We start from the raw sequence: 25,359 nt of genomic DNA, 5'->3' as shown, positions 1-25,359 counted from the left end.
CTTGTGATGTTTTCACACAAAGCTTAGATGATGTATTAAATTTGCTACAACATGGTCAACATAAGATATATTGTCAACATCATTTTAGTAAATATGAAACAAGAAGACAGAGCCTCACCTATTAAAACCATAACAAAAGTAGAGAAAGCAGAGAGAGGGGTTTGACTTCAAAGTTACTTTTCATATACAGACTAAGAAAATGTAAGAGAGCGTTGATTAAAAAAAAACGTAAGAGAGCGATGTACAAAAACGAGCTCTGGCTCAATCAAAATGAAAACTACTTCCAACGATCATGTTCATGTGACTGAAGCTATGATTCTTAGCCGAGCAGGCTCTTGACTCTGTTCTTAGCAAGTGCCTCCTCGTCCAGTTCCAAATCTTCGGGAACAGCACTTCCCCATGCGTCTATTTTCTTCTCTTCAACCTTCTTTGGGCTCTCTGTTTACAAAGACACCATTCATTGTTTTGTTAGCACAAGCATACAAACGACATTACAAAAAGATATGCAGAAATGTGTGTGAGCTTGAGACGAGAGAGCCTGCAAAAAACAAATGCAATGAGGTCAGTATTAGTACATGTCTGAAGAACAAACATAAACAAACGAGAACAAACAGAAATAAGCAAAGCCAAAGGCTGTGAAACGTATAAACATCAGACTGATTGGCTATAAGCAACCTTAACATAACCTCTAATGTGCAAAAATACTGCATCAGTCTAAACCTCAAACAGTTGCAGATACTAAACGAAACTATAGACCATAGTAATCACAAGAAACATATTAACATGAGTGAAAGATCAGAAACAATAAGCAAGCTTAACATGAGTGGAAGAACAAGGACATACAGACACATGATGCATGAGAGAAACCATTAAGCTCAAGAACATGATCATAAATACAGAACCAAACGCATGAACCTAGAGCAAAGACAACACAAGACAAAGCAATTAAAAAGTGAAAAGCTGAAACTGAAGCTACGATCCTATATTAAAACTGAAGCTGAAATTGAAGCTACTATGAACAGAGAACTCAAGAGATAACCAAGGATATAAATTCAAGAGATTAATAACAATGCTTAGAACTACGACAGAAGAGGAAAATTACGGGAGATTGAGAGAGGATTACAAAACGATTCAAAACGATTACAACCAATGCTTTAGAACAGAGACAGATACCTCAAAGAGAGAGAGCTCGAGATGAGCCCTGTTCGTTTGGTTGCCGCCGGTTTTAGCGTCAGCGTCGGCGTCGGCGTCGGCGTCAGCGTCTGCGTCAAACTCGTTTATCTGATGTTCGTTTGGTTGTCGCCGACGCTGACGCCGACGCCGACGCTGACGCCGATTGTTGTTCGTTTCGAAGACGCAGGAAATTGACGCAGCCGCAAGACGCCGACGCATGACGCTGTTTTGGATTGTTCGTTTGGTTGACGCTGCGACTATTTTCATTTATTCATATTTTATTTTTAAAAATTTGTAAAATTGTATTTTAAATAAATAAAATGTAGTTTAGATATATTTACATCCATAAGAATATTATGTTCAATTGGTAATAAATTTTTGGTCAAATATAAAAATATTTGATGTCATAAATCATAAGCTAAATAAAAATAAAAATAATACATCAAACTACTTTATAATCATAATCAATCATATTAAAAAAATTATACTGAAGTAAATATGATAAAATCATACATTTAATTTTCGAAATTATCACTTCAAACAAATAAGGCAAATATGTTTTATAGATAAAAGAAACATGAAATTAAGTTGGTTGATAAAACAAATATTACAACAAGTCTTAAAAAAAATCATTAACTTAAACATGATTTAATATGGTAAACGACCTCTACCAAATCCGTTTGTGATGTTATCACGCAAAGCCTCCATTGCTGTATCACCTCTCGGTTCATATTCAATATGTCCACCACCATCATCATCATCATCATCACCTTCTTCTTCTTCTTCTTCTTCACCATCACTATGAGCTTCTTCAACTCCAACATCAACATTTTCCCATTCTAAAAAATCTTGATCATCCCGATGTGAATCACGTATGAAGTTGTGTAACGCCATCGTCGCTGTCACCAACTTAATCCACTTGACCAGACCATATTTTGGATGCTTACGGTCCAAAATCCTCCATTTTGCTTTCCATACTCCAAATGTCCTCTCAATGTATGATCGTAGACTTGAATGCCTTTTGTTAAACAGCTCTCGTGCACTAACTGGTGGTCCTCCTCTACGAAATTGAGGAATATGATATTGCATATTACGATGCGGACCAAGATACCCTGTCCTGCTCGAGTATCCAGAATCAACTAGGTAGTACTTTCCAGGAGGAGGATGTGGAAAAGAAGCCTCATTCCTCGCACAATGAGTCAAGACCTTTGAATCATGTGCTCTACCAGGTACTCCGACATATGCATATATGAACTTCATATCGAAGTTACATATAGCAAGAACATTCATTGTAACTCCTTTTCTACCATTATAGGCTTCTGCATTCTGACTTGGAGGACGAACCGGGACATGCGTTCCATCAAGTGCTCCGACACAATCTTTGAAATGAGGCCAATACTGACGATCATTCCTCACAACAGGACTTACTCTTTCAAACTCGCCTTCTTGTGGTCTTAGTGTATCTGCTGCAAACTTGAGAAGAGCACACAAGACATCATCAAGCTTCCTTTGTACCGTATCCAATGATCTTTGATACTTTGAAGCAATAACCCGCTTAGTCTTGTCTTGACCAACAACCTCAAGAAACATTGCAACAGATTCCTCAAGGTAGACGTTGTGAGACTCTTTCAATCCATATTGCTCAGTTAGCAACTTACACAAAGCTTTAAAAGTTCTCTGATGCATCCGAAGAATATCATAGCACTGCTGATCAGATTCATACATAAGCTGTTGAACATAACGCCATCCTGCTCCTCTATCTGTTCGATGACTCACTCTCTCAGTAGCCACATCAAACAAGCCAAGCTCATTGTCATAATCACCATCCTCATCTTCCAATATCCATCTTTTAATCATCTGCAAAACATTGAATATAATCATAATCAGAAACAGTCATGTTATATAACAGTAACAGTTTTAGTGAAAACAAGCTGTAATAAAAGTAACAAGCAACCATACTAAACTTAAAATTAAGTTCCATATATATATAAAGCCATAAAAGTAACAAGTTTCATACAGAGATCAGACCAACAAGATAACAAAAGACTCATATAGAGATCAAGACCAACAAGATAACAAAAGACTCATAAAAGTCAGACCAACAAGATCACAAAAGAAGACTAGTCCTAAGCTCCATACTAGTCAATCAAAACGCTTTTTCTTAGTCCTAAGCTCTAGAAATTTAATCTTAGCTTCATCTGTTTTCATTGTAACAAAGGCCCTACGGTTCTCTTCACTATCTATAAGCAGTTCCATTGCTGCTTCATACAATGGCGACCACTCTTCCACTCCGGCAAGTGCAGACAAAATCTCTAGCACATTCTCAATGGAGATCACTCTCTGTCTCTCTTCACGCTCCACTCTCTGTCTCTCTTCACGCTCCAACATCTGCTCCGCTATCCTATTCTTCACCACAATAGCATCAGTCCTTTTGTCACAAGCTTCTACAACCATGTCTTTCTCCTTACGCCTTCTTTTTGCTCTTGAACTTCCGCCGGAATGAGTCTGAGCTGCTGGCTGAGTTTGGCGTTGGGTTTGTGTCTGAGCTGGTGGCTGAGTTTCTGTCTCCAATGCTTGAGGCTCTGCTGCTGGCTGAGAATCAGCTTCCTCATCACCATCATCTCCACCCACTCTAGAGTTCAAACTTGTTTCTCCATGTTGAGCACTCCATCCTTCAGCTCCAGTTATTACTACACCACCAAATTCTGCTTCATACATATCCATATTGTCAACTTCTTTGCACGCAGATTTTCTAATCCCAGGACACTCCTGTATAACAAAAAAAAAGCAATAAGGTCCACAAAATTTCTGCAAGTTCGAAACTGCAACTCAAATCGCAATAAGGTCCACAGAAGATAAAGAGAAGATAAAGAGAAGATAAAGAGTGTACATAACTTGAAGAAAAAGAGCAAAACTCTAGTTAAACTGACCTTTTCACGTTCATTCCACCAATCATCTGACATGAGAATTCTTCCCATGCTGTCATAACCAAGCCCTGTCCTGTTTTGAGTCAGCGCCTTAATCTTGATGTATTTCTTCCTACTGGTGTCGTACTTGTTCTTAAAGTCCCTCTTCCAATCAGAAAATCCCTTCTTAAACCTCAGCTCAAATGCATCCATGATGTTCTTTTTCCCTACTTTATTCATGCCTGTAGCACTCTTATTTCCTTTTCTTCTCTCTTCCGCATACAGTTCAAAAAAATACCTAGTTTCCTCGGGAGTCCAAGTCTAAAACACACCAACCAATTCTCAATAAAACTTAAACACAAAAGAACAGGCAAGAGATAAGTATATTCTCAAACACAGACCTAAAGACATCTCCATACAACCTAAAGACAGTTCCAGACAACCAAACAGTTCCATCTTAAACTAAAGCAACTCCACGTGAATAAAGAAAGACTAATGTGAGAGAGCCTTACATCTTTTGCCATCTTAAGAAGTGAGAGGAACAACGGCAGAGAGTGAGCTTGAGAGTGTGAGCTTAAGTGTGAGCCTGCAAAAATAAAAAAATAGACAACCATCTCAATAAGCAAGCAGTAAAGAACATCCAGTTTCCAAGACTTATATCAAACGCAGAGTCTAACATTCAAAGCTGACACAACCATTACCAAACAAAGAAACTCAGAACTAAGTAAAGAATCCGGTTTCAGTGAACACACAACCATAAACCACAACACAGGATGAAATAATCTTACCAAAACACAGAAGAGAGAGAGGGAGAGCTCGAGCTGCGGCAAAGAAGAGAGAGAGAGAGAGCTCTGAAGACCTGTGGAAGATCTTACGACCATTAAACTTCTTCATTATTGAGTTAAATTGTATCTCTGCACCATCTAAATTATTTTTAATACAACGGGTATAAGCATACTGTCTTGAAACAAACCAAAACCATGGATTCTATATTAAACCCTATTCAAATCTCTGTCACACTAAAGAGAAGATACCTCAAACCAAAAGCCTTTTTATATAAAGAAACAATCTTTATGGTAAACAATGAAAAGGGTTTACCTGAGACAGAATAGTTGTACTCAGGGGAAGAGAAGAGAATGCTATCGGCTTCAAGTATCTGAGCTTGGAGAGAGTGAGCTTGAATACGAGAGAACCTGCAAAGACAACATAAAGAATAACCACAAGAGATTAAAACAACAAGCTACAAGAAACAAGAAGCTACAAGCAACACAACATAAGACACAAGTAACAAGTAGTACTAGTTGGGCTTAAGAACATCAACTCATTATTCGATTGCTTAAAAACAGGAACCAGCATCACTTACACTTTAAAGAGAGAGTGAGCTTGAGAGTGAGAGCTTGGCAGGCTGAAAAAAAAACAAAAAAAATTAATGACTTACAGAAACCAAGAGACCACACTGCTAGATTATTACAAGTATCAAAAAGACAAACTCTTATTAAAAATCCGAGAACATATATTCACAGAACACCAAACAAGATTCAACTCATCAAACATATGAACTGAAATCTACAAACAAGCAAGCGCTTGTATCAAACATACAAGCTCTTATTAAAAATCTTACAAAATAAAAACAGACAGAAACAAGAAATGAACCTGAAGAGTAAAGTTGATGTGGACTTGTAAGTGAGAGAGAAGAGACTGTGATACAAGAGAGCCTGCAAACCTCAAGAACTGAAGACTCGAGAGAGTGAGCTCAGCAGTGTGAGCTTGAGACAAGAGAGCCTGCAAACCCATTAATTTTAAAGAATTAAAATTAAAAACCTCAACCTTTGTGACATATAAATATCAATACTCAATAATGAAGAAGTCAATTAAAGAGCATCAGTTCTTACATCTGCTGTAGAGGGATAAAGCAAAGTAAAACTCTCTAAGAAGCTCGTTGAGGTCAATGAGGTTCTTGCTCTGCACAACATTAACAGTTCACGTAAGAGTCCATTCAACTCATCAAACAGAAATACTACAAAACAACAACAACTTTACAAACAGAACAAAACAACAGACCTCGAGAGAGTTCACGAGATGTTTGACGGGGAGAGAGAGTTCACGAGATGTTTGTCCCGTTGAGAGAGTGCTAAGAGGGTCGTCGAGAGCTTGAGAGCCTGAGGGGTCTGAACAGAAAGAAGAGGTGAGTCCCGTTGGTTTCCAGATGGAGTGATGAAGAGTGAGCTCGAGATGGAGAAAGCACGAGATGGAGAGAGAGAGAGAGCACGAGATGGAGAGAGATGGAGAGATGGAGAGATGGAGAAAGCACGAGATGGAGAGATGGAGAGAGCACGATATGGAGAGAGAGCTCGAGATGGGGAGAGAGCACGAGATGGAGAGAGATGGAGATCTAGAGGTCTGTGAGAAGCGTCAAATGGAGGAGAAGAGTAGCGGCTGCGTCAAACGTTAGGTTTTTTTTTGTAAATAATGAATTAGGTTAAGGGTAAAATTGTAAATAAGGTAAAAAATGCAGATTTTTTGACGCTGACGCTGGTTTTTTCGGCGTCTGACGCTGGACGCTGCGTCTGACGCTGGACGCTGGACGCCGATCCCTGCGTCGACGAAACGAACAAGCGTCATACGAAAAGCATTGTCGCAGACGCTGACGCCGGACCTGCGTCGACCAAACGAACATCACTATGGTTTGCGTCGGAGAAGAGAGAGAGCTCGCGTCCGAGATCGAGAGAGAGAGTTCGGGAGATGGGTTTTCGTCGGGAGATCGAGAGAGAGAACTGCGCCGGAGAAGAGATAGAGAGCACTGAGAAAGAGGGAGCTGGGTTCGAGATCGAGAGAGAGTTGGAGAAGAAAGTTGTGTCTGCGTCAATGGAGGTGAGTCTGCGTCAATAGGTTTAGGTATTTTTTGTAATTAGGAAATCAGGTTAGGGGTAAAACGGTAAATAGGTAAAGTAGACGCAGAAAAAGTGACGCGGCCGCTGGTTTTTTCGGCGTCTAGACGCAGATGCCGACGCCGGTACCTGCATCGATGAAACGAACAAGCTTTGTGCGAAAATCATTACCGCAGACGCAGACGTCGGACCTGCGGCAACCAAACGAACAACACTTTATAGTAATTCCGGAGTTTTGGTACCGCCGGCATCGTAAGTATCAATATAATCTTCTAATGTTTAAAAAAAAATCATACTTCAGATTTAAAATATTTTATTTCAGTCTAAATAATTTATTTGGTTTTCAGTTTGGATTATTTGGATTTGGGTCTCAAGCTTTTTACCTAAGATATGCGACATGCTTATCTGCGGTTGTGGCTTTTTGATCTATAGAGTCATAGGGATGGGCACTTCTGTTATTTAATCGGTTCGATTCAAATTCAGTTCGGTTTGGTTAATTCGGTTCTAGAAATTTTCAGTTAAAGTAAACTATATTTAGTTTGGTTTGAACCGGTTTCAGTTAGATTTGTATTCGGTTCGGTTTGTATTTCGGTTCGGTTTATCGGATTTTTAGTTTAATTTTTTTAAGAGAAATCATGTTTTGAAACATCAACGCATGATGAAATCATCATGTTGGTGACAATAAAAATAAATTATGTGAATTAAATCCAATATAAAACTAAATCAATAATTTTTTTTTGTATTTAAACGTAAAACCAATCGTAAAATCATACATTGAAACATAATCTACTTATTTTAGATTATTATTTTTGAATCTAATATAAATACTAGAGACAATATAAGTGGCACTTCGGTTATTTTATGGTTTCGGTTTCGGTTCGGTTGAGTTTGGTTAATTCGATTCTAGAATTTTCCAACCGAACTAAACCATAACTAGTTTGGTTCGGTTTTGACTCGGTTCGGTTCGGTTGATTCGCACACCCCTGTTTTAGAGAGATTTGATGGGCTTTTAACCTAATTTATATGGGCATTAATTGAAGCCCAGTTCTTAAACCTCACACTCACTCTAGAGCTCTTCTCCGTCTCCGCCATTTCTCACCAACCTCTCTCAGATAATAGTCCCGCGTGAACACCACGCGCCGCCGGTGTAGTCTCCGAATCGTAACCACTGATCTCCAATCCATGTCTTCGTCTTCCTCCATACACGCACGACTAGCTCTCATCGCTTTACTCTCAGCGACCACATTTTACTGCATCCACAGATACCGCCGCTCGAAGCGTCTCAAAAACCACCTCCTCTCCTCAAACCTAAACCCTAGCACTAGCAGCACCAACAGAATTGGAAAGATCTTCTTCATCTCCCAAACCGGCACATCCAAATCCCTAGCCCAACGCCTCCACAACCTCTTGGCCTCAAACGGCATCGCGTTCGACCTCGTCGATCCGCGGAGCTACGAGCCGGAGGATCTCCCGAAGGAGACGCTAGCCATCTTCATCGCTTCTACATGGGACGGAGGTAAGCCGCCGAAGGACGGAGAGTTTCTCGTCGACTGGCTGTCCGAGAGCGCGGAGGATTTCCGAGTGGGGTCGCTTCTTCTCTCCGGTTGCAGGTTCGCCGTGTTCGGAGTCGGTGGGAGGGCGTATGGAGAGTCGTATAACGCTGTGGGGAAGGAGCTGTCGAGGAGGATGGTGGGGTTGGGTGGAGTGGAGATGGTTCCGGTGGGGGAAGGTGATGTTGAGGATGGAGAGATGGATGGAGTGTTTAAGGATTGGTGCGATGGAGTGGTTAGGGTTCTGAAAGGAGGCTCTGCTCAAGAAACAAACGAGATTTCTCAGAACGGTGCTGTTGTGAGTGATGGTGAATATGTTGATTCAACAGATGAGGAGGAGGAGGAAGAAGATAGCAATGATATTGTTGATCTTGAAGATATTGCTGGGAAAGCTCCTTCAAGGAAGAACGGTGTAGTTAAAGTGGCTAAAGGTGATGGGAAGAAGGAGATGGTGACACCTGTGATCAGAGCTAGCTTAACCAAGCAGGTGTGTTCTGTTTGCTTGAGGTTTGAAACAGACTTGTGATTTGCAATTTCAAGCCTTTTTATTAGAATGGACATGGCCTGTAGATTTTTCTGAAAGTTTTGTGAAACTTGCAGGGATATAAAATCATTGGTTCGCATAGTGGAGTTAAGATTTGTAGATGGACAAAGTCGCAGCTTAGAGGCAGGGGAGGTTGCTACAAGCACTCCTTTTATGGCATTGAGAGTCACAGGTTTGATTGATTGCAAGTTGTCTTTTTTTTTCTCCCTTCTATTATAGGTCGTGATTCTTATGTTGGTTTTTTGAATAAACAAGGTGTATGGAGACAACACCTAGTTTGGCTTGTGCGAACAAATGTGTCTTCTGTTGGAGGCATCATACAAACCCTGTGGGAAAGAGCTGGCAGTGGAAGATGGACGATCCTAAAGAGATTGTGAAAGGTGCTCTTGATCTTCATACAAAGATGATTAAACAGATGAAAGGAGTTCCAGGTCTGATTATCATATTCCTTGCTTGCGGAAGATACATGCTTATAAATCTCAATCTGGTCTTTGATAGTCTATGGGTTAAGTTGGGATCCGATGAAACCAATTTAGATTATCTCTTAGTTTATGAAACTCAGCTTCATTTATTTAGATATGCATGTTAAGAAAGCCATTTAGACCGTTGACCAAAAAAGGTTGTGAGCTTGCTAGTTATAGATAACCTGCGTGTCTTGTTACTTGATTAATTTGTTTCCACCACTTAGTTGAATGTCAGAAGCTGACGCTTTATTTATTGGCGGGATATGTTCTTCAGGTGTAACTGCAGAGAAATTACAAGAAGGTCTAACACCAAGGCATTGTGCGTTATCACTTGTTGGTGAGCCAATTATGTATCCAGAGATCAATGCCCTTGTAGATGAACTACATGGAAAGCGTATTTCCACATTTTTGGTTACTAATGCCCAATTCCCCGAAAAGATTTTGATGATGAAGCCCATCACCCAGGTCTGTCTCTTGTTAGTTATTTCAGAAATGAGCTTTGAAAGCTCTCCATGCACTCGTTGAATTACCAAATTTTCTGTCTCGTTATCTTTTGATATCTACAGTTGTACGTAAGTGTAGATGCTGCCACCAAAGAGAGCTTGAAGGCTATTGATAGGCCTCTCTTTGCAGACTTCTGGGAGCGCTTTATTGTGAGTACCTAAATCAAATTCCTTCATGTAAAATCCTTGGAAATGAAATGTGAGTTAAGGTAAAGGCATATAATCTCTGCACCATTTGTATCACAGGACTCCTTGAAAGCTCTCCAAGAGAAGCAGCAGCGAACCGTCTACCGTTTAACACTTGTCAAAGGATGGAACACAGAGGAGCTAGAAGCTTATTTCAACCTCTTCAGCATCGGGAAACCTGATTTCATCGAGATCAAAGGAGTCACATATTGTGGATCGTGAGTGTGTTTCACTTGTTTTCTTCTATCTCCCCGCTCTTGTTACTCACAGTCATATAACTTATATGTTAATCTTATTGAAACATAAACAGATCTGCAACATCAAAGTTGACAATGGAGAATGTACCATGGCACGCAGATGTTAAAGCGTTCTCAGAAGCTCTGTCTCTGAAGAGCAATGGAGAGTACGAAGTTGCTTGCGAGCACGCTCATTCTTGCTGTGTTCTTCTTGGGAGAACCGACAAGTTCAAAGTGGATGGGAAGTGGTTTACTTGGATCGACTATGAAAAGTTTCACGATCTGGTAAGTTAGTTAAACCAAACCCAAGATTGATCATTCATGCTGATTTTTACTGACACTTATGAATGAATAGGTGGCTTCTGGAGAAGCGTTCACGAGCAGAGACTATATGGCTGAAACACCATCATGGGCGGTGTATGGAGCAGAGGAAGGTGGCTTTGATCCAGAGCAGTTGCGTTACAAGAAGGAAAGGCATCATCACCCTAAACCACAGCCACAGGTGGTTGTAGCTTAACTCATTTTTGTTATAGCCCCTGTCTTTCATATATTCTCCGTCTAGGTCTAAAGCTTGTGTGACAACTTCACTGTTATAACTCTTGGGAAGACGTTAGTTAAAAGTTTTGAAATCATAACAATCAAGTTTAAATTAGATGTAGGCTTGGTTGTGATTTTAATAAAAGGCGTTTCACTAGCAATATACATCAGTTTCTTAACTTGTTTGTTCACCACGTAAACATCAACTACACAAACCAAAAACGATACAACCTACTAAACCTATAAATCATTGTTAAGAAACAATTAATTTTATTTAATTTAATTGTCATAGATTTTGTACTGAAAATAGCTTTGGTTACCTAAACCTATAACAAAGGTTGGCAAAAAACTTGTTTCTTGTTTTGAATAAACTGATCCAAGAAATTATAAAGCAGATGTAGTTTTTCGTCCCATGAGGGTTTTTAATCCAACAATAGTTAATCGATGATGGACATACACAAAATTAAAGAGTACATTGACATGGTAACAAAAATTTACCAGCTCTTCACCGGCGTGTTTTTCCTCCTAGACCGTCTAGATGACGGTGGTGCCACCTTTTTCGCCGTCATCTCTGGCTTCTTGTCCTCATCCGCTACATTTTCATGTTTCCACTTTTCTCCTTCAAAGCTACTGCTACTTCTAGTTTTCTTCTTATGTTCATTTCTACTTCCTCCTTGAAATCTTTTGGACTCTCAAGATTCTTTCTAGGCCTTCCTCTTCGTCTCCCTGTCCTCCGAGACTCCGACGGAGATGAAGCTTCTGCTACCGTCTCCGTCAGTGATGGTTCCTTTATTCTCACAAACCTTCTTTCCCATCAGCTTACGTTCTACAGATTAATCTTTTTGAACAGCTTATTTGATTTTGGTATGTTCAAGAACAGTAACAAAAAAATATCTTCAAGGGCTATTATTAATTTTTCTCATGCTTTAAAAAAATGTTTACAGACAGAAACCAAAAAAACACGTCTTAATATAAAAATTCACCCACTCTTTGGTGTAGCTAGGATAAAATTTCAGAAGAAAAGGTATATTTGTCCATTGGTTATCTTTTCTTCAACATTATCCACCATTATAATATTCGTATGACATATACACCTATACTATATTCTTGGAGTTTTTTTTTTCATCAATTGATACCATATTCTTGTAGTTAGGTATTCATATATTCTAGTACGTAGAGAATATTGTCACTATCGCCACCGGTTGCTAGCTGCAATTTGTGTGTTTGTTTAAGTTTAACGAATGCTTTTTTTTTTAACGACAATTTATTGAAAGCTTTCGTTTCAACAATAACAACCTAAATACATTGCATAGGCTTTTATATGTGTTATTATATGATTATTGTATACAATTCTGGGATATGTAATGTTTTCTTTTAGCGATATACAGTTTGTTGCAAGTCCTTCTGATTTTATTTCATTTTCAAACATCATCTTCTTCTTATTTTAGTTATCTTTTTCAACACTAAAGATTTCATTGATCAACAAAGAGGAATACATGTTTGGGATATAAAAACTGGCCAGTATTAAGTACCCTCAGAGACAAATGCCAGCAAAAACTTACAACTGGAGCCAAGAGTCTGTAGAATCCATCGGTTCTCTTAAGCGAAAAACAGAGCCAAATCTTTTTCAAAAAAGAAAAGAAAACAGAGCCATATACAAACGACTAGAAAGCAAGATCAGACCGTGACATACACTTTTTATCATTTATCATATCTGAGAAAAAATAGGGAGACTGCATATGTAATCAGTGTTTAATTTAGTATTAATCTAAAACGTATATTCGTGACATTCTTTACATTGAATAAAACAAATGATACCAGTCAACGACGTAGTAGTTGGCAAGCCAAAAAAAAAGAGGGTCCTTGCGACAAATATATGACCCAACAGAAACGGCACGACGTTCACCTTCTATCATTGAAGTTAAAATCCCAAGAACTTACCGTTTTAGAAAACAGACATGAGAATGCGCGTAGTTTTAGAATGAAAGTGACCCAGCGAATTGGCTTTTGGTCCCAAAAGAGGATAAGATCATCACGTGATCGAAAAAGTCAGAAGAGTTCCTATCTTCTCCTTCTTCTCTCCCGTTGGATCATAACAAGAAGACAATTCAATCCTCTTCTGATTTCTTATCATTTTCTCCTATTTCTTTTTCTCTCGAGATTTCACCAAATACAAAATATATTCGATAAAGACAAAAACCCTTTTTTATTTTTTTTTCGGACAAACTTATTTTTGTGGGGAGCTGTAATAAAATCAAACTGGGTTTGTTTGTCGTAAATCTTTGCCACACGATCTAATAAAATTTTGGTTGGCTAATAGAAAAAAAAAATTGGGAGACGCAGACAGGAAGGTGAATATGAAGCACTAGTTCTGTTGTGTTTGTGCAAAATTATCAGATTTAAGTGTGGGGATTTGTGGATGAAACATCTTCTTTGGTGAGAGCTTCCTTTCTTTTCTCCTGATTTTTCTGAGAATATTCTAATTTTTTTTTCCTTCTTCTATTTTTAAAGTTAGTTCCTTTTGTGATAGAAAAGTAGTTTATAAATCTGCAAAATGTCTCCTTTTTTTTCTTTTAATTTCTGTTTCAAATGGATCAATCAATCTCTTCCGTTTCCAAATAGAAACATTGGATCTTTTCATCATATTTAAACTTGTTAATTTTAGAGACTTGATTCTGTAGCCAACTCTCTGTTTTTGGTAAATAAATAAAGTTTGAATCTTTACATTCTAACAACCATCTCTCTGTTTTTGGTAAGTAAAAGTTTGAATCTTTCTAATTCTAGTGTGATTCTCATTGATCCAAGTTTTTTCTGCAGCAAAGAACATAAACGTTATGATGCAAAATGTTTGGATTCGGTGAGAAATAGAGATTGGTTTTTTGGTTCTATTCTTAATAATTAATCATGGTGGAGCCTTACGAGACACGTAACAACAACGGTGAAGCGTATCAGATGGTCAGGTATCAGAGTTATAACCATCACAATCCCATGATATCAACAGCATCGTTACCAGCATTGCCATTGCTGGATTTGAGAGTGTTCTACGTCAGAATCAGCAACTTCAAGGTTGATGATTCCACACCAGAGGTCCTCACAATCACTCACATCCCTCTTGATCAAGACTCTCTTCTCGAGATCAACGGTGTGAGAATGAGCATTCACTCTGAAGGCGTTTCCTCTCAGCTAAGGCGAGACCGTGTTGATAAGAAAACAGAGGAAGCCACTTTCATCAGCACAGACAATATCAGGTTATCTGGTAGTGTTAAGTTCGAGGTGTGTGACAAAGACGAGCTTGTTTTGTCTGGAACGCTGGAGATGTCCGGTAGTAATGGTTTCACAGGGGAGTCTGCTAAGCATAGCGTGAAGCGGTGGGGAATGAACTGTGAAGCTGAGATCACTGCAGGGTCTGGTTTCTTGAAGGAGAAACACATTGGTTGTTCTGAGTTATCATCTCCGTTGCCAAGTATTGAAGTATACGTCACTGGTTGCTTCTCTGGGACACCTATTATTTTAACCAAGACGCTGCAGCTTGGTTTCAGAAAGAAGCACAGTAGGACGAGTGCGTTAGATTCGATTCCAGAGTATGAAAGCGGTGATTCACAGAAAGGCAGCTCGTCTGAGCTTGATTTTCAAGTAAGTTTCAAATGCTCCTTTCAGTCTTTCTCAAGATTCATTACAATGTTTTTTTTAATAATTTTATAATGGTCTGTTTCTATCTTCAAGACATTGAATGCTTTACCTAGGATATGATTCTCGTTAGTCATGGTGTGTATAGGGGGAAGTATGAGCATTAAGTTTTTTTTCATGGCTCTGAGATTTTCATATCTTGAGACATGTGTACTTTTAGGAAAGATGATTCCTTTTAGATATTGAAGTGGACCAACTTCTTGATAAATGATCATGTGATGTATGGGGCCTGACACGTTTCACAAGTCAGTAGAATACTAGATAGCTATCTCTTTCTCTCTCCCATTTGTCTGTTATCTTGATTTTTAATATCTGAATTCTTATCCTTCTGTCTGCTACTGCCAGTTTTTATGTTAATAGCTTCCCTTTTAACTACATTTCAATGTCTATAACTCCCACCTAAAAGTCATGGAGGTGTGGGCACTAGTATGAGATACAATCCCAAAGAACTGTTAAGATTGGAGCCAAAAAAAAAACCATTAGCCTCTATTCTTTGGGATTGTATGAGATACAATCCCAAAGAACTGTTAAGATTGGAGCCAAAAAAAAAACCATTAGCCTCTATTCTACAAGTGATTGAATGTTCATTGTATTCTTTATATGACTATCTCTTTCTTATTTCCACTTTTCAGAGAGAGACATGCACTACTACTATACATGGATCTCTATGCTGCTGAGTTCTTTGCTATATGTTATGTCTTAAGTGTGGCTTTTGTTTGTTTAGGTGACAGAATATGGAAGCTATAAGCAAGACTATGAAGGAGAATACGGAGACATGTATTTGGGAAGAGAGTACGGAGATGGTGAAGATGGCGAAATGTCGTGGTTCAATGCGGGTGTGAGGGTTGGTGTGGGAATTGGACTTGGTGTATGTGTAGGTCTAGGCATTGGGGTTGGCCTGCTTGTGCGTACCTATCAATCAACCACCAGAAACTTCAGAAGAAGGATTATCTAATCTTCACTCAAATCACACCATTAAGCTTATTCACCTTCTCTTAACTCCCACTCCATTGCAGATCTCTTTTTTGACTGATAGTCTAATTAAAATACCTAATCATGCTGTGTAGCATCATAATCTTTCTTCTTCGTACGTGTGTTTTTTATATCTTTGTTGCCTTCAAAATTTTGAAAGGAATCATTGCCTTTATGTTCTTGTTGTTTGTTGAGATTCAGACTGAAAGAAACAAAGTTTGTTATTGGGTATTGCCTGCTTCCTGTAAATATAAATGCTTTTTGAGTGTAAAGTTGTTGGATTCACTTACAAGCCCTGTAAGAATTACTTATAAACACAAATCTTTTATTTAATCAGAGCATGAAAGGGGGTAGTTCACAATCCTGACATGTCACCTTCAAATTTGGTTTTTTACTTGAAAATTTCCAAATGTAAATGAGTTGATTGGGATGTTGCTTTACAGTTAAAAGTCTAAGGTCAATACTATGAGGTTACTACCAAAAGAAAGCTAAGAAGATTGAGCGAGCACTAATCAATGATTGTGCAACTTCATCAATAGTCCTAAAGCCAATATGTACTCAGTCTCAGAGAAGCTACGAAAACAGTAACAGTGGCACACAATCTATCTACACAAAGATCAAAACCACAACCGCTAGTCTTGTATTATCTCATTATTAATTGATTAAAAAACACCCCATGGGAAAATAAAACTAATCAAATTAGAAGTTTCTAGAGTAAACAAACTTTTCAGGCAATGTATGTCATCAGACAAATAACAACAAGACTGTTGTTGTAATATAATAACATTCTTCGAGAACAAATCTGATGATAATTTTTCGTTATGACAAAAGACGACTCAGAAAAAAAACCGACAAGAGAGAGCAATATAGTGTATTGTAATGGTCAACGTTGTTGAGAGAAGAGAGAACGGCTGATGATACCAGTAGCTTCCATGTAACGGTCGACGCATCGGGAGATGCAGCTGCTCTCGCCACTGCTAAGGCTCGATCCTGGCTTCGTTATGCATTTATCAAAGCATTTTTCTCTCAGCGTCTCTATGAACTCCTTCGCGTAAGCTGTAGCGAGCTCCGCCTGTATTTGTTCCATCAGTGCTTCAGGAGATGCTGAAGCTCCCATCGGCGGCGGTGGCGATGATGAGTACGAGTCCATCTTTTTTTTTTCCTACTAAGATCCAGAAGAAACACAAATTAGCAAGTAGAATCAATCAATGAGTTGATATTCAACTACGGGAGAGAGATTACCGTATATGATTCAGTGAGAGAGAGGGAGGGACGATGAAAGATGGTTTTTCTTTACCTCACGGGAAGATATGTTTTTCTCTTTATTTTGGGTATCTAGGGTTTCTCTTTTTGTCGGGCTTATGATATTATTTTTTCAGTGGGCTCGGATATATAAAAGATTAGGCCCATTTTTGGTATGTGTCCATTGGGATAAGTTATTTAATCACAAAAGAAAATGGAAGAGAGGTTTTTTGGTGTCTTTTCTAGAGTTTTTTTTTTTTTTTGTTACCAAGGAAGTTCTGATCTTACACTTACAAGTCAATTGTAATGTTCACTTCTCTTCTTGTTTTTCTCTAGAGGTTTTAGAGGCAAAATTGAAGCTAAGAATCCCTTTTAACAAAATCAGAATACGAGAATAAGTCCAATTCAAGAAACTAGTTCCATGCTCAATGCAGCGGATCAATGAACTAATTTGTACCGTCTCTCTCTTAAACCAACTTGCGACACAAGTTGATTCGATCAAAATAAATCATACAAATAATACTCCGAACAGTCTGCAACACCGTTTGATTCTCTCTATGCTTGAACTTGTATTTTGCCCCCTCAAAAGGGAATATTATAAGTAAAAACCTCAAAAACCAGGCAAAAATGAAAGGTCAGCGATTCCTGAGGGAAGATTGGCAATGTTATTTAGAAGAGCCAGTCTGTTCTTCCTCACTCTTTCTTCCTCCTGCACCAACCCCGTAACACACAAGTCAAACAAACCCATCCCTTTCATCGACCAAAATGTGTGTATGAACAAACGAAGTTTCAAACTTACCACCATCACAAACACATTGTTGAAGAAATCTTCCAGCGGCTCCACCAACTGCGTCGATATCTCTGTGAACTCCTCGATTCCTATGCCTGCAAACCAAAAATTGGAAGCAGTTAGAGAAACCTGAGTTTGTATGATTGAACCATTCCAGTATTAGAGAAGGAAGTTGAATTACCACTGTGAATCCGATCTTTGATGGAGGTGTAAATGTTCCACAACTCTCTCTCTTGGGAAGTCTCAAATACACTCTCATCCACCTGATTATTTTTGCATCACTCAATGTTAGAACTTAGAAGCTGCAAGTTTCACAGATGCTCTTTCGCCATTTTATCAGACAGAAACTTCAACTACCTCAACTCCAACATCAAGATCTTTCCCACGGACAATTCGTGTGGGACGAGAATATGCTTCCACTATCTTCGGAAAGATCTCACCTTTGCTCAGCTTTTCCATCTGCAATGCAAGGTATCAGCAAAATGTTAGCTTCTTAATGAGCAAATTCAATATGTTTTGAGCGTATCAACAGCGTAACAACATTCCAAAGCAGATGATAACAACGTTTCAGGCATAGTGAACCACCAGCATATTGAGAGGAACCAATTGCTACAAGGAACAGTAAACCTCCCTTTGTAAAACTACCGTGCTACTGTAGGAACCCGTTTACTTTTTAAGGCCATAAACCAATCCCAATTTCTGCAGACAACAGATGAGAAACACCATCTTCCTTACCAATACCAATATCCAGTCTGGTTTCTAGTCTCCAATACTAGCTAGCAGATGAGCATCGATTAATTAATACCCTAGCACACATGCTTCTCAATTATCACCTAATCCCATATCTAGTCTGCTAATGGAGCATATTTCAGTTCAATTACCTTGTATGCAGTTCGTGATGCCAGACAAGGATCATTTCCACGTTCTGCTAGGACAGACCTCACTACTTCAGGGCTTATTCCGTTGTCAACCTGTAAAAAGGATTGAAGAATGTGTCAAGAATCACGCACTAAGATTCTTTAGTCTAAAGAGCCAAGGAACTGTGTCTAAAAGAATTAGAAACCAAAAAGATAAGAATCAGGAAAGTTGCACAAACCAGAAGCTGTTCAAGTCTTCGAGTAACAAATTGATATACCTAAAAACAAGAGAACAGTTAACTATATCAAGAACGTTTTTCAGATGATGGCTTGCAACCTGTAAATGGGGAAACAATAATTTGGCCCAACTCAACAGCTATGGAAGTACTTGATTCTTACATCGTCTAAAGTGTTTGCCTCAACATTTATTGGTTGTACACTGGCTGCAATTTCTAGAGCATGTTTGAAGTTGACATTTTTATCCTTCTCGACCAGAATCTGAACCTGTAGCATACGTTATTGATTGGCATCCATAAGGCCCATGCAACCATAAAATGACAAATCAAACTGCTTTTCTAGATCAGAACATCTACAAACTTACTAAGCCATAAGATATTCTTCTAAGGCCAAATGGGTCATTTGTTGAACTTGGCTGGCAACCAGCAGCAAATAGACCAACGAGGCTATCCAATCTAGAAACAAGCATAAGTGTTAGTATATATGATCACAATAATATCAGAAGTATATGTAAATTTAGCTCTGCACCAATTCAGCAACAAGGTCATTTTGGAACAGAAGGATATTGGAGGGACACTTAAAGATGAAACTTTCACATTACCTATCACCTATTGCCAAAACCATTCCTGCATCTGTTTTAGGGATGACATCTCCAGAAAATCTAGGAAGTGTGATTTCCAGCAAAGCTTCTGCAATCTGCACCCAAGAGGAAACGATTGTTGTACAACAATAGACCACATGCTGATGTATACCATAGTAGGCTAGTAGCTAAAGACTATATTAACTATTATACAAAAGAAGCACCTAGACGTCCATTACCTGCTCTGAATAGCCATCTCTGAGAGCATAATGACGAGCCATTATTCCTGACAAGGAAGTAAATTCTGTAACCACAGAAGTTGCAAGGTCTGACAGAGCAAGTGAAGCAGCCTCCTCCACAACTGGAAGCAGGTCTTCATCAACTTCGAGGGCTAAACAAAGCTTAGTTACCATCTTTTCTAGACGGTTCATCTTATCCAGCATCGTCCCCAGCTTTTCCTATATATTCACATAAACATGGATGAAAAGCTTGTGTTCTATGTGTTACTAAATTCAAATAACATCACTCGTTTTTATTACTTGTACGAGTATTGAACCATTAAAACCGCTGTGAAACTTACGTGGAAAAGAATTCCCTTAAGCTGATCTCGAAATTCAGAAAACCTTTTCCTTGTGTCTACCTCATAGAAGAACTTGGCATCTTCATATCGTGCCCTGCAAAAGTCAAACGTGGCCATTGGATGCTTTTGACTTGTTTTTAGATGATCTATTAACTGAGTAAAGATTTTAGTCACTTATTATTACACATCTCAACCTGAGAACTGCTTCATTTCCTTTCCTCACCACATCCTCATTTATTGCACCATTGGCAACCTAAAGCAAGTCGCTATGTTTCGTTAGCTATTAGCAACTTGTTATTGTGTTATTTAAAAAAAAAAGAGCATGCCACAGAAGATAAAGCAAGGCTAGAGTGTCGTACAGCAATAAAGTAAGGCAATAGCTTTCCACTCTCGTCAGTAATGGAAAAATATTTCTGGTGCTTCTGCATAACCTAGAGGGTTACAGTATAACAAGGCAACGAATTAGATAAACATATTTGCTGACAAAGCAGAAAGGTTTAGGTATATTATGAGCAGAAAGAGCTTACAATAGTTAATAGCTCCTCTGGTAGTTCTAAAAATGATTCCTTAAACTTTCCAATTAATGGCACAGGAGCTTCGACGAGATTTGCAACCTGGAGAACACCATGAATTAATTTAACTTCTTGGTATTGTATCTTGAAGCCATTTGTAGAGCATATCACTAATAATGCCATATGTTACCTCATTCAGTAAGTTCTGCTGGACAACAACACGCCCATTAACACTTTTTGCTAATGCATTTGATTTGTCAAGAATGATTTTCTTCCTTTCCTGTAATTATGTTAACAAATCACATAGATCCATAAATAGAAATCTAAAAGAAAAAAATTGGTCATCCTGCTGAAAGTTTTAAAAAAAAAATTGAAACAATGGTTAGAGAAGAATATATGAAGGGCTTGCCTCAATCTCAATATTGATTCCAGCATTCCTCATAGTATCTTCATAGGACTCTGCAGTATCTACCTGCCAATAAGACCATAAAATACACATTTGAAGCATGACATCCAAATATGCATACAGACGAGTCCACGACGGTGCAGACTAAATTCTTACCAACAATGTTGCTGAAGCAGTGTTGCGAAGTCCGGAAGAAGCATTTCCACTGCATTTTGAAAATGGAACAAATATAAAAAAAACTAGTATTTCATTTACAAATAACATTTTGTATATCAACATCCTTTTTGAAATCTCAACTGCTAGAGGAAGATAACGATATGCAAAATATTTAAAATAAGAAGCGTGGATACTTGAGCGTAGCCAAGTAAACATACCTTGTGTTGCCAGCAAAGCAGAATGGTACAACCAGATCCCCATGTAAGGCCATAACCCAGCGAACGGGCCTACTAAACATTACCTACCAGACGACAAATAGCAGTAATTAAAATCCTTGTTTTACTACTGAGCCTATGGCTATATAAAATAATAAATGAGTATCTCGATTAAGGTTACATACTGACGAGTTCCAGCGCATTGACTTTGGGAACGATATTTTAGCCAGTATACCTGGTAATTCTTCTGACAGGACCTACAACAGACAAGATCCCAAAATGTATCCTTAGCAAATAAATTGTAGTTTTCCTTTGAGGAAAAACTCAACGTCAATATGGTGAAGTACAGGTCTTGGAACACAAAACCTACAAGCTACACCTATTAAAAGAAGAGGGAAATGTGAACACTAATAATTTGCTAGATAAAAATGTCAACCATAGATTTCTTCGTCATAAAACATGAAGATAATAGTTCCTAAGCACAACATGAGGAGTCAAGGAAGAGAACCTCCAATGCAAGTCGAGCTGGCTGTGTAACTCGTGCATGAACATATTCTGTCTTCCCTGGAAAAAGAAAAAAGATGAAAGAAAAAAGCTAAGCAAAGAAAGCGAACAGCAGCCCAAGAAACAAGAACAGGGAATTTGCTAATAGAGATGCACCAACCATCAACTTTTCTGTACAATTTTTCCAATGGAACACCATATCTACGGCTAAAACCTTCTGCGGCCTGGCAGAAAAGAACACCGAGAAAATGATAACATCTTAAGGCAGTCAAGGCTTGATAAAAATAAAATAAATAAAAACAAGCATAGCCAATGGATAAATAATTCAATTGCTTTTTCCTTAAATTCCAGAACTGTCTACTAAAATTCTTCCTATAGTCAATTTAATAGGCTAGCCGTGCCTGAGGAGCAGAAAGGAACACAGGGAAACAAAAACCTTTGTAGGATTTCCTTGATCATCAAACGCTTTAGACGCAGGGGGCCCTCGAACTTCAACCTCCTCTTCCAGCTGCTTAGGGGACATAGCATCAACTAAAACCTGAAAAGGGGTCTTTCACTTTAAATTGCTTTAAGGAGAAGGATGCGTTCCAACAAAAAGCTTCAAGACGTCCATGATTTTAACTTAATAACCCACAACCCAAAAACTTCAGAATTTAGGTTTCTCTAATTTTTACATCCTCACATAAAATACCACAGGGGACAACAATGCCAGAGAACAAACAGGAAGATTTGGTGTAAACCAACATTTTCTCGGTAAGATTGGATTCATATGGTTATAGAGCTGACATTGTAGCAATAATATGTAAAAGTGAAAAGACATTGTTAATTACCACTAGCCTACGAGGTGTGCCAAATGCTTTCGCAACGCCATGGCGCAATCTTTGGTTCTCTAGCAATTGTACGACTAAAACCCTGAGCTGCATCATTAACAAGGATTATTACTTGATGCTCAATCTATCAGAAGAAAGCTATCACAAAAGTCCCCATGAGTCAGCGATATAGGGAACTTTTAAGTTTCTCGAAATGAATTGAAAATTTACTTGTTCGCTAGCATTGATAACATCTTGAGGTGGCATCTCTTCAGTCCCTATCTCAATGATAAATGATCTTGGATCCTCAGGAACCTGTGACGATTGAAAACAACATAAACAACAAAAGACGAAACCATATCTTATTTGACAACTTCAGAAATGTTTGCGTAACAGACCATATGAGAAACTAATGCTGAAGATATTAGCGACACTAGTAGAATATTTCGCCAATTAATAACCCACAATTCATTAGAAAGGAAATAATCAGCAAGAGCTCTATTTGTGAATTCTCAAATTAGAAAACAGGGCCAACCTTTTCAGCCACGTTTTCTAAAGCTGCTCCGTGATGAATGGGAGGAATATGTTCAGAGGCAACACCAAGAGGATGTCCAAGAGATTCACGTGTCTTTAACCACAGTTGGGCACACTGGCGAGCCAAGCTATTCTTTCAAGAAGGATGCATAGAATCACAAATAAGAACATAATTTCAAGTAAAAAATTGTTTAATTATTTCAATAATACACTCACAGAAAACTGGAACAGATCTTACCTGCGCATTCGACCAAAATAACGAGCACGTTCAGTTACACCAACGAAGCCTCTAGCATCTAAGATGTTGAAAGCGTGAGACGTCTTCAGTAGCTGGTCATACCTAGCATGCCCCCAAGCAATTTTGTTAAATTCAAGAGGCAGTGGTTAAATATGGAGAAGAAAATGGGCGACTGTAAGCATGTGATAAACATACGCAGGGATTGGGAGGCCTAAGGCAAGCAAGGAACGTGCTTCTTCGTCAAAATAATCGAAATGCTTTTGAAGACGGTCCACGCTAGCATGCTCTAGAAAATATGAGCTCATTTCCTTCCTGCAAAACTCACCAATATATCAGTCTGGAAGCAGAATTATTTGATACTGTCTCAAGAATTATCCATAAGTCTTATACTCGTTTTCCAGGAAAAGCTCCCCATAAGTGATTCCATCAGCATATAAGATATTCTTGAAATGGTCAACTTCCTGTCAGTTAAAATAAAAGGCTAACTTAAGGCAGAACTAAAAGGAAAAATGTGTACATCCTTATTCAAAGAAAGATAAAGAAATAAAGAGAGTATAAAAATGACCTGAAGCAACATGAGGATGCGCTCAAGGCCATAAGTTATTTCAACAGATACTGGAGACAGCTGAAGGCTTCCAGCCTAGAGAGAAGCACAGTTTAGAATTATGGCTTTAGCAGGAAATTATAGATAGTGGATAAAAGATAGAATGTACCCTAAAAAGAAGGATACCTGCTGAAAGTAAGTAAATTGTGTGATTTCCATACCATCCATCCAAATCTCCCATCCCAACCCCCAAGCACCAAGCACCTGTAAGTCATTCAAATGAACAGACACTGCCAAGCGGTAAGCCGTCTCTGACAATATAGTGAGAAATGAAAAACCTCGTATCATGTGTATGAAACATTACCGGGCTCTCCCAATTGTCTTCAACAAACCGGATATCGTGTTGAGTCACATCAATACCTATAAATCAATAGTAAAAAACTCAGAAGGGAACCAACACAAAGGAGAAAGATTCAATCTACATCATTGTGTATATACAAGGAACATCGAAAGTCTCAAAATTTTATGTTCAAACTGAGACATAGCAAAGTGAAAGGGAAAGAAGATTGTGAGTACCTAAAGCAGAGAGACTGTTGATAAAGAGGTCCTGAGAGTTGCCAGGATCAGGTTTCAAGATGACCTGAAACTGAGTGTGCCTTTGAAGCCTATTGGGATTCTCTCCATAGCGAGAGTCATCAGGACGTATGCTAGGCTCAACATAGGCAACATTCCATGGCTCAGGGCCAAGAACCCTCAAAAACGTGGAAGGATTCATAGTGCCAGCTCCAACCTTAAAAGAGAAATAAGAGAATAGTCAATAATGGGAGAGGAGAGAGAGATAGAGTGTAAATGGGTGATACTAACTAACTAACCTCAGTGTTGCTGGGCTGCATAACTGCGCATCCAACAGAAGCCCAATACTCCTGAAACAGAATGATTATTTATTAAGTCGCCGGGAGATTGAAGGAGTGAGAATTGGGGAGGATTAGGAGGAGGGATAACGAACCTGGAGGCGTTGAATTGCTTGTTGGAATGTAGGAACAGAGACGGAGTTGCTGCCATTATCATCATCGGACTTGCCATAGGAAGGGTGATGATGAACATTGGAGGAAACGGCGGAGACGGCGGTGCGGTGAAATCGGCGGTAAGGGGATCGAGGGAGGTAGCGAGGGAGGTGGAGAAAGCGAGGAGAGACGTGTGGACGGAGGAAGGAGACGATGAGTGGGAAAGAGATAGAGAGGATGGCCATGAGTGAGCGACGACTTCCCTCGAAGGTTTATCCGAATGCTACTGCTGCCCAGTGATTTTGGGTTTTTCGTTAAAGAATAGAGACGATTCGATTCATTTCAATAACCAAACCGGATAGAAATCAAAAGAATCTAAAACCAAAAATGTCCGGTTCGGTGATATTTCTTGTAGATACGGATATCTTAACCGAACCGAACCAATAGTGTTACCAGAACCGGAGCTCTCTGGTTCGATACTTGATTTGATTCTTAACCGCAGCAT

General features: G+C 38.8%; 4 protein-coding genes, 1 long non-coding RNA gene and 1 pseudogene across 7 annotated transcripts; 2 read left to right on the top strand and 4 right to left on the bottom strand.

Annotated features, from left to right (window-relative positions):
- Window positions 1-1,718: 1,718 nt before the first annotated feature.
- LOC130497600 (uncharacterized) lies at window positions 1,719-4,661 on the bottom strand. Of its 2 annotated transcripts, XM_056990534.1 has the most exons (3): window positions 4,592-4,661; window positions 4,104-4,400; window positions 3,133-3,942 (listed from the first exon to the last, which is right to left on the bottom strand). In XM_056990534.1, exons 1-3 carry the CDS (start codon window positions 4,601-4,603, stop codon window positions 3,316-3,318), a joined length of 936 nt encoding a protein of 311 aa, XP_056846514.1. In that variant the 5' UTR covers window positions 4,604-4,661; the 3' UTR covers window positions 3,133-3,315. The 2 variants fall into 2 exon arrangements, with proteins under 2 accessions (XP_056846513.1, XP_056846514.1); XM_056990533.1 differs by lacking the exons at window positions 3,133-3,942; window positions 4,104-4,400 and adding an exon at window positions 1,719-3,030 and having other exon boundaries at window positions 4,592-4,657.
- A 748-nt stretch (window positions 4,662-5,409) lies between these two features.
- Window positions 5,410-6,458, bottom strand: LOC130497671 (uncharacterized). Its single transcript, XR_008936681.1, has 4 exons — window positions 6,141-6,458; window positions 5,972-6,041; window positions 5,733-5,861; window positions 5,410-5,484 (listed from the first exon to the last, which is right to left on the bottom strand). It is a non-coding gene; the product is annotated as an uncharacterized LOC130497671 (long non-coding RNA).
- A 1,554-nt stretch (window positions 6,459-8,012) lies between these two features.
- On the top strand, window positions 8,013-11,152 carry LOC108814199 (S-adenosyl-L-methionine-dependent tRNA 4-demethylwyosine synthase-like). The gene is made up of 8 exons (XM_018586715.2): window positions 8,013-9,004; window positions 9,118-9,233; window positions 9,317-9,492; window positions 9,800-9,990; window positions 10,092-10,178; window positions 10,275-10,432; window positions 10,525-10,735; window positions 10,806-11,152. Exons 1-8 carry the CDS (start codon window positions 8,150-8,152, stop codon window positions 10,965-10,967), a joined length of 1,956 nt encoding a protein of 651 aa, XP_018442217.1. The 5' UTR covers window positions 8,013-8,149; the 3' UTR covers window positions 10,968-11,152.
- A 2,293-nt stretch (window positions 11,153-13,445) lies between these two features.
- On the top strand, window positions 13,446-15,938 carry LOC108814196 (uncharacterized protein At1g01500-like; annotated as a pseudogene).
- Window positions 15,939-16,325: 387 nt separating this feature from the next.
- On the bottom strand, window positions 16,326-16,997 carry LOC108815938 (mitochondrial import inner membrane translocase subunit TIM13-like). 2 transcript variants are annotated; one of them, XM_018588481.2, is made up of 2 exons: window positions 16,889-16,997; window positions 16,326-16,811 (listed from the first exon to the last, which is right to left on the bottom strand). In XM_018588481.2, the coding sequence occupies exon 2, from the start codon at window positions 16,794-16,796 to the stop codon at window positions 16,530-16,532; it is 267 nt and encodes an 88-aa protein (XP_018443983.1). In that variant the 5' UTR covers window positions 16,797-16,811; window positions 16,889-16,997; the 3' UTR covers window positions 16,326-16,529. The 2 variants fall into 2 exon arrangements, with proteins under 2 accessions (XP_018443983.1, XP_056847036.1); XM_056991056.1 differs by having other exon boundaries at window positions 16,326-16,808; window positions 16,889-16,960.
- A 333-nt stretch (window positions 16,998-17,330) lies between these two features.
- On the bottom strand, window positions 17,331-25,161 carry LOC108818466 (glycine--tRNA ligase, chloroplastic/mitochondrial 2). The gene is made up of 34 exons (XM_018591441.2): window positions 24,857-25,161; window positions 24,723-24,773; window positions 24,427-24,640; window positions 24,215-24,270; window positions 24,037-24,114; window positions 23,872-23,946; window positions 23,697-23,767; window positions 23,502-23,618; window positions 23,307-23,408; window positions 23,070-23,196; window positions 22,766-22,849; window positions 22,556-22,642; window positions 22,162-22,263; window positions 21,886-21,949; window positions 21,730-21,785; window positions 21,407-21,478; window positions 21,225-21,307; window positions 21,007-21,055; window positions 20,854-20,916; window positions 20,635-20,724; window positions 20,460-20,546; window positions 20,292-20,363; window positions 20,127-20,185; window positions 19,933-20,026; window positions 19,592-19,810; window positions 19,374-19,468; window positions 19,137-19,227; window positions 18,935-19,039; window positions 18,775-18,813; window positions 18,560-18,649; window positions 18,036-18,137; window positions 17,860-17,941; window positions 17,688-17,773; window positions 17,331-17,597 (listed from the first exon to the last, which is right to left on the bottom strand). Exons 1-34 carry the CDS (start codon window positions 25,097-25,099, stop codon window positions 17,499-17,501), a joined length of 3,204 nt encoding a protein of 1,067 aa, XP_018446943.2. The 5' UTR covers window positions 25,100-25,161; the 3' UTR covers window positions 17,331-17,498.
- Between the last annotated feature and the right edge of the window lie 198 nt (window positions 25,162-25,359).

This window comes from Raphanus sativus, chromosome 7, assembly GCF_000801105.2.
Source record: "Raphanus sativus cultivar WK10039 chromosome 7, ASM80110v3, whole genome shotgun sequence".
Lineage (NCBI taxonomy): Eukaryota > Viridiplantae > Streptophyta > Magnoliopsida > Brassicales > Brassicaceae > Raphanus > Raphanus sativus.
Note: the sequence above shows the minus strand (reverse complement) of the source record. Positions and strands in the feature narration are given on the sequence as shown.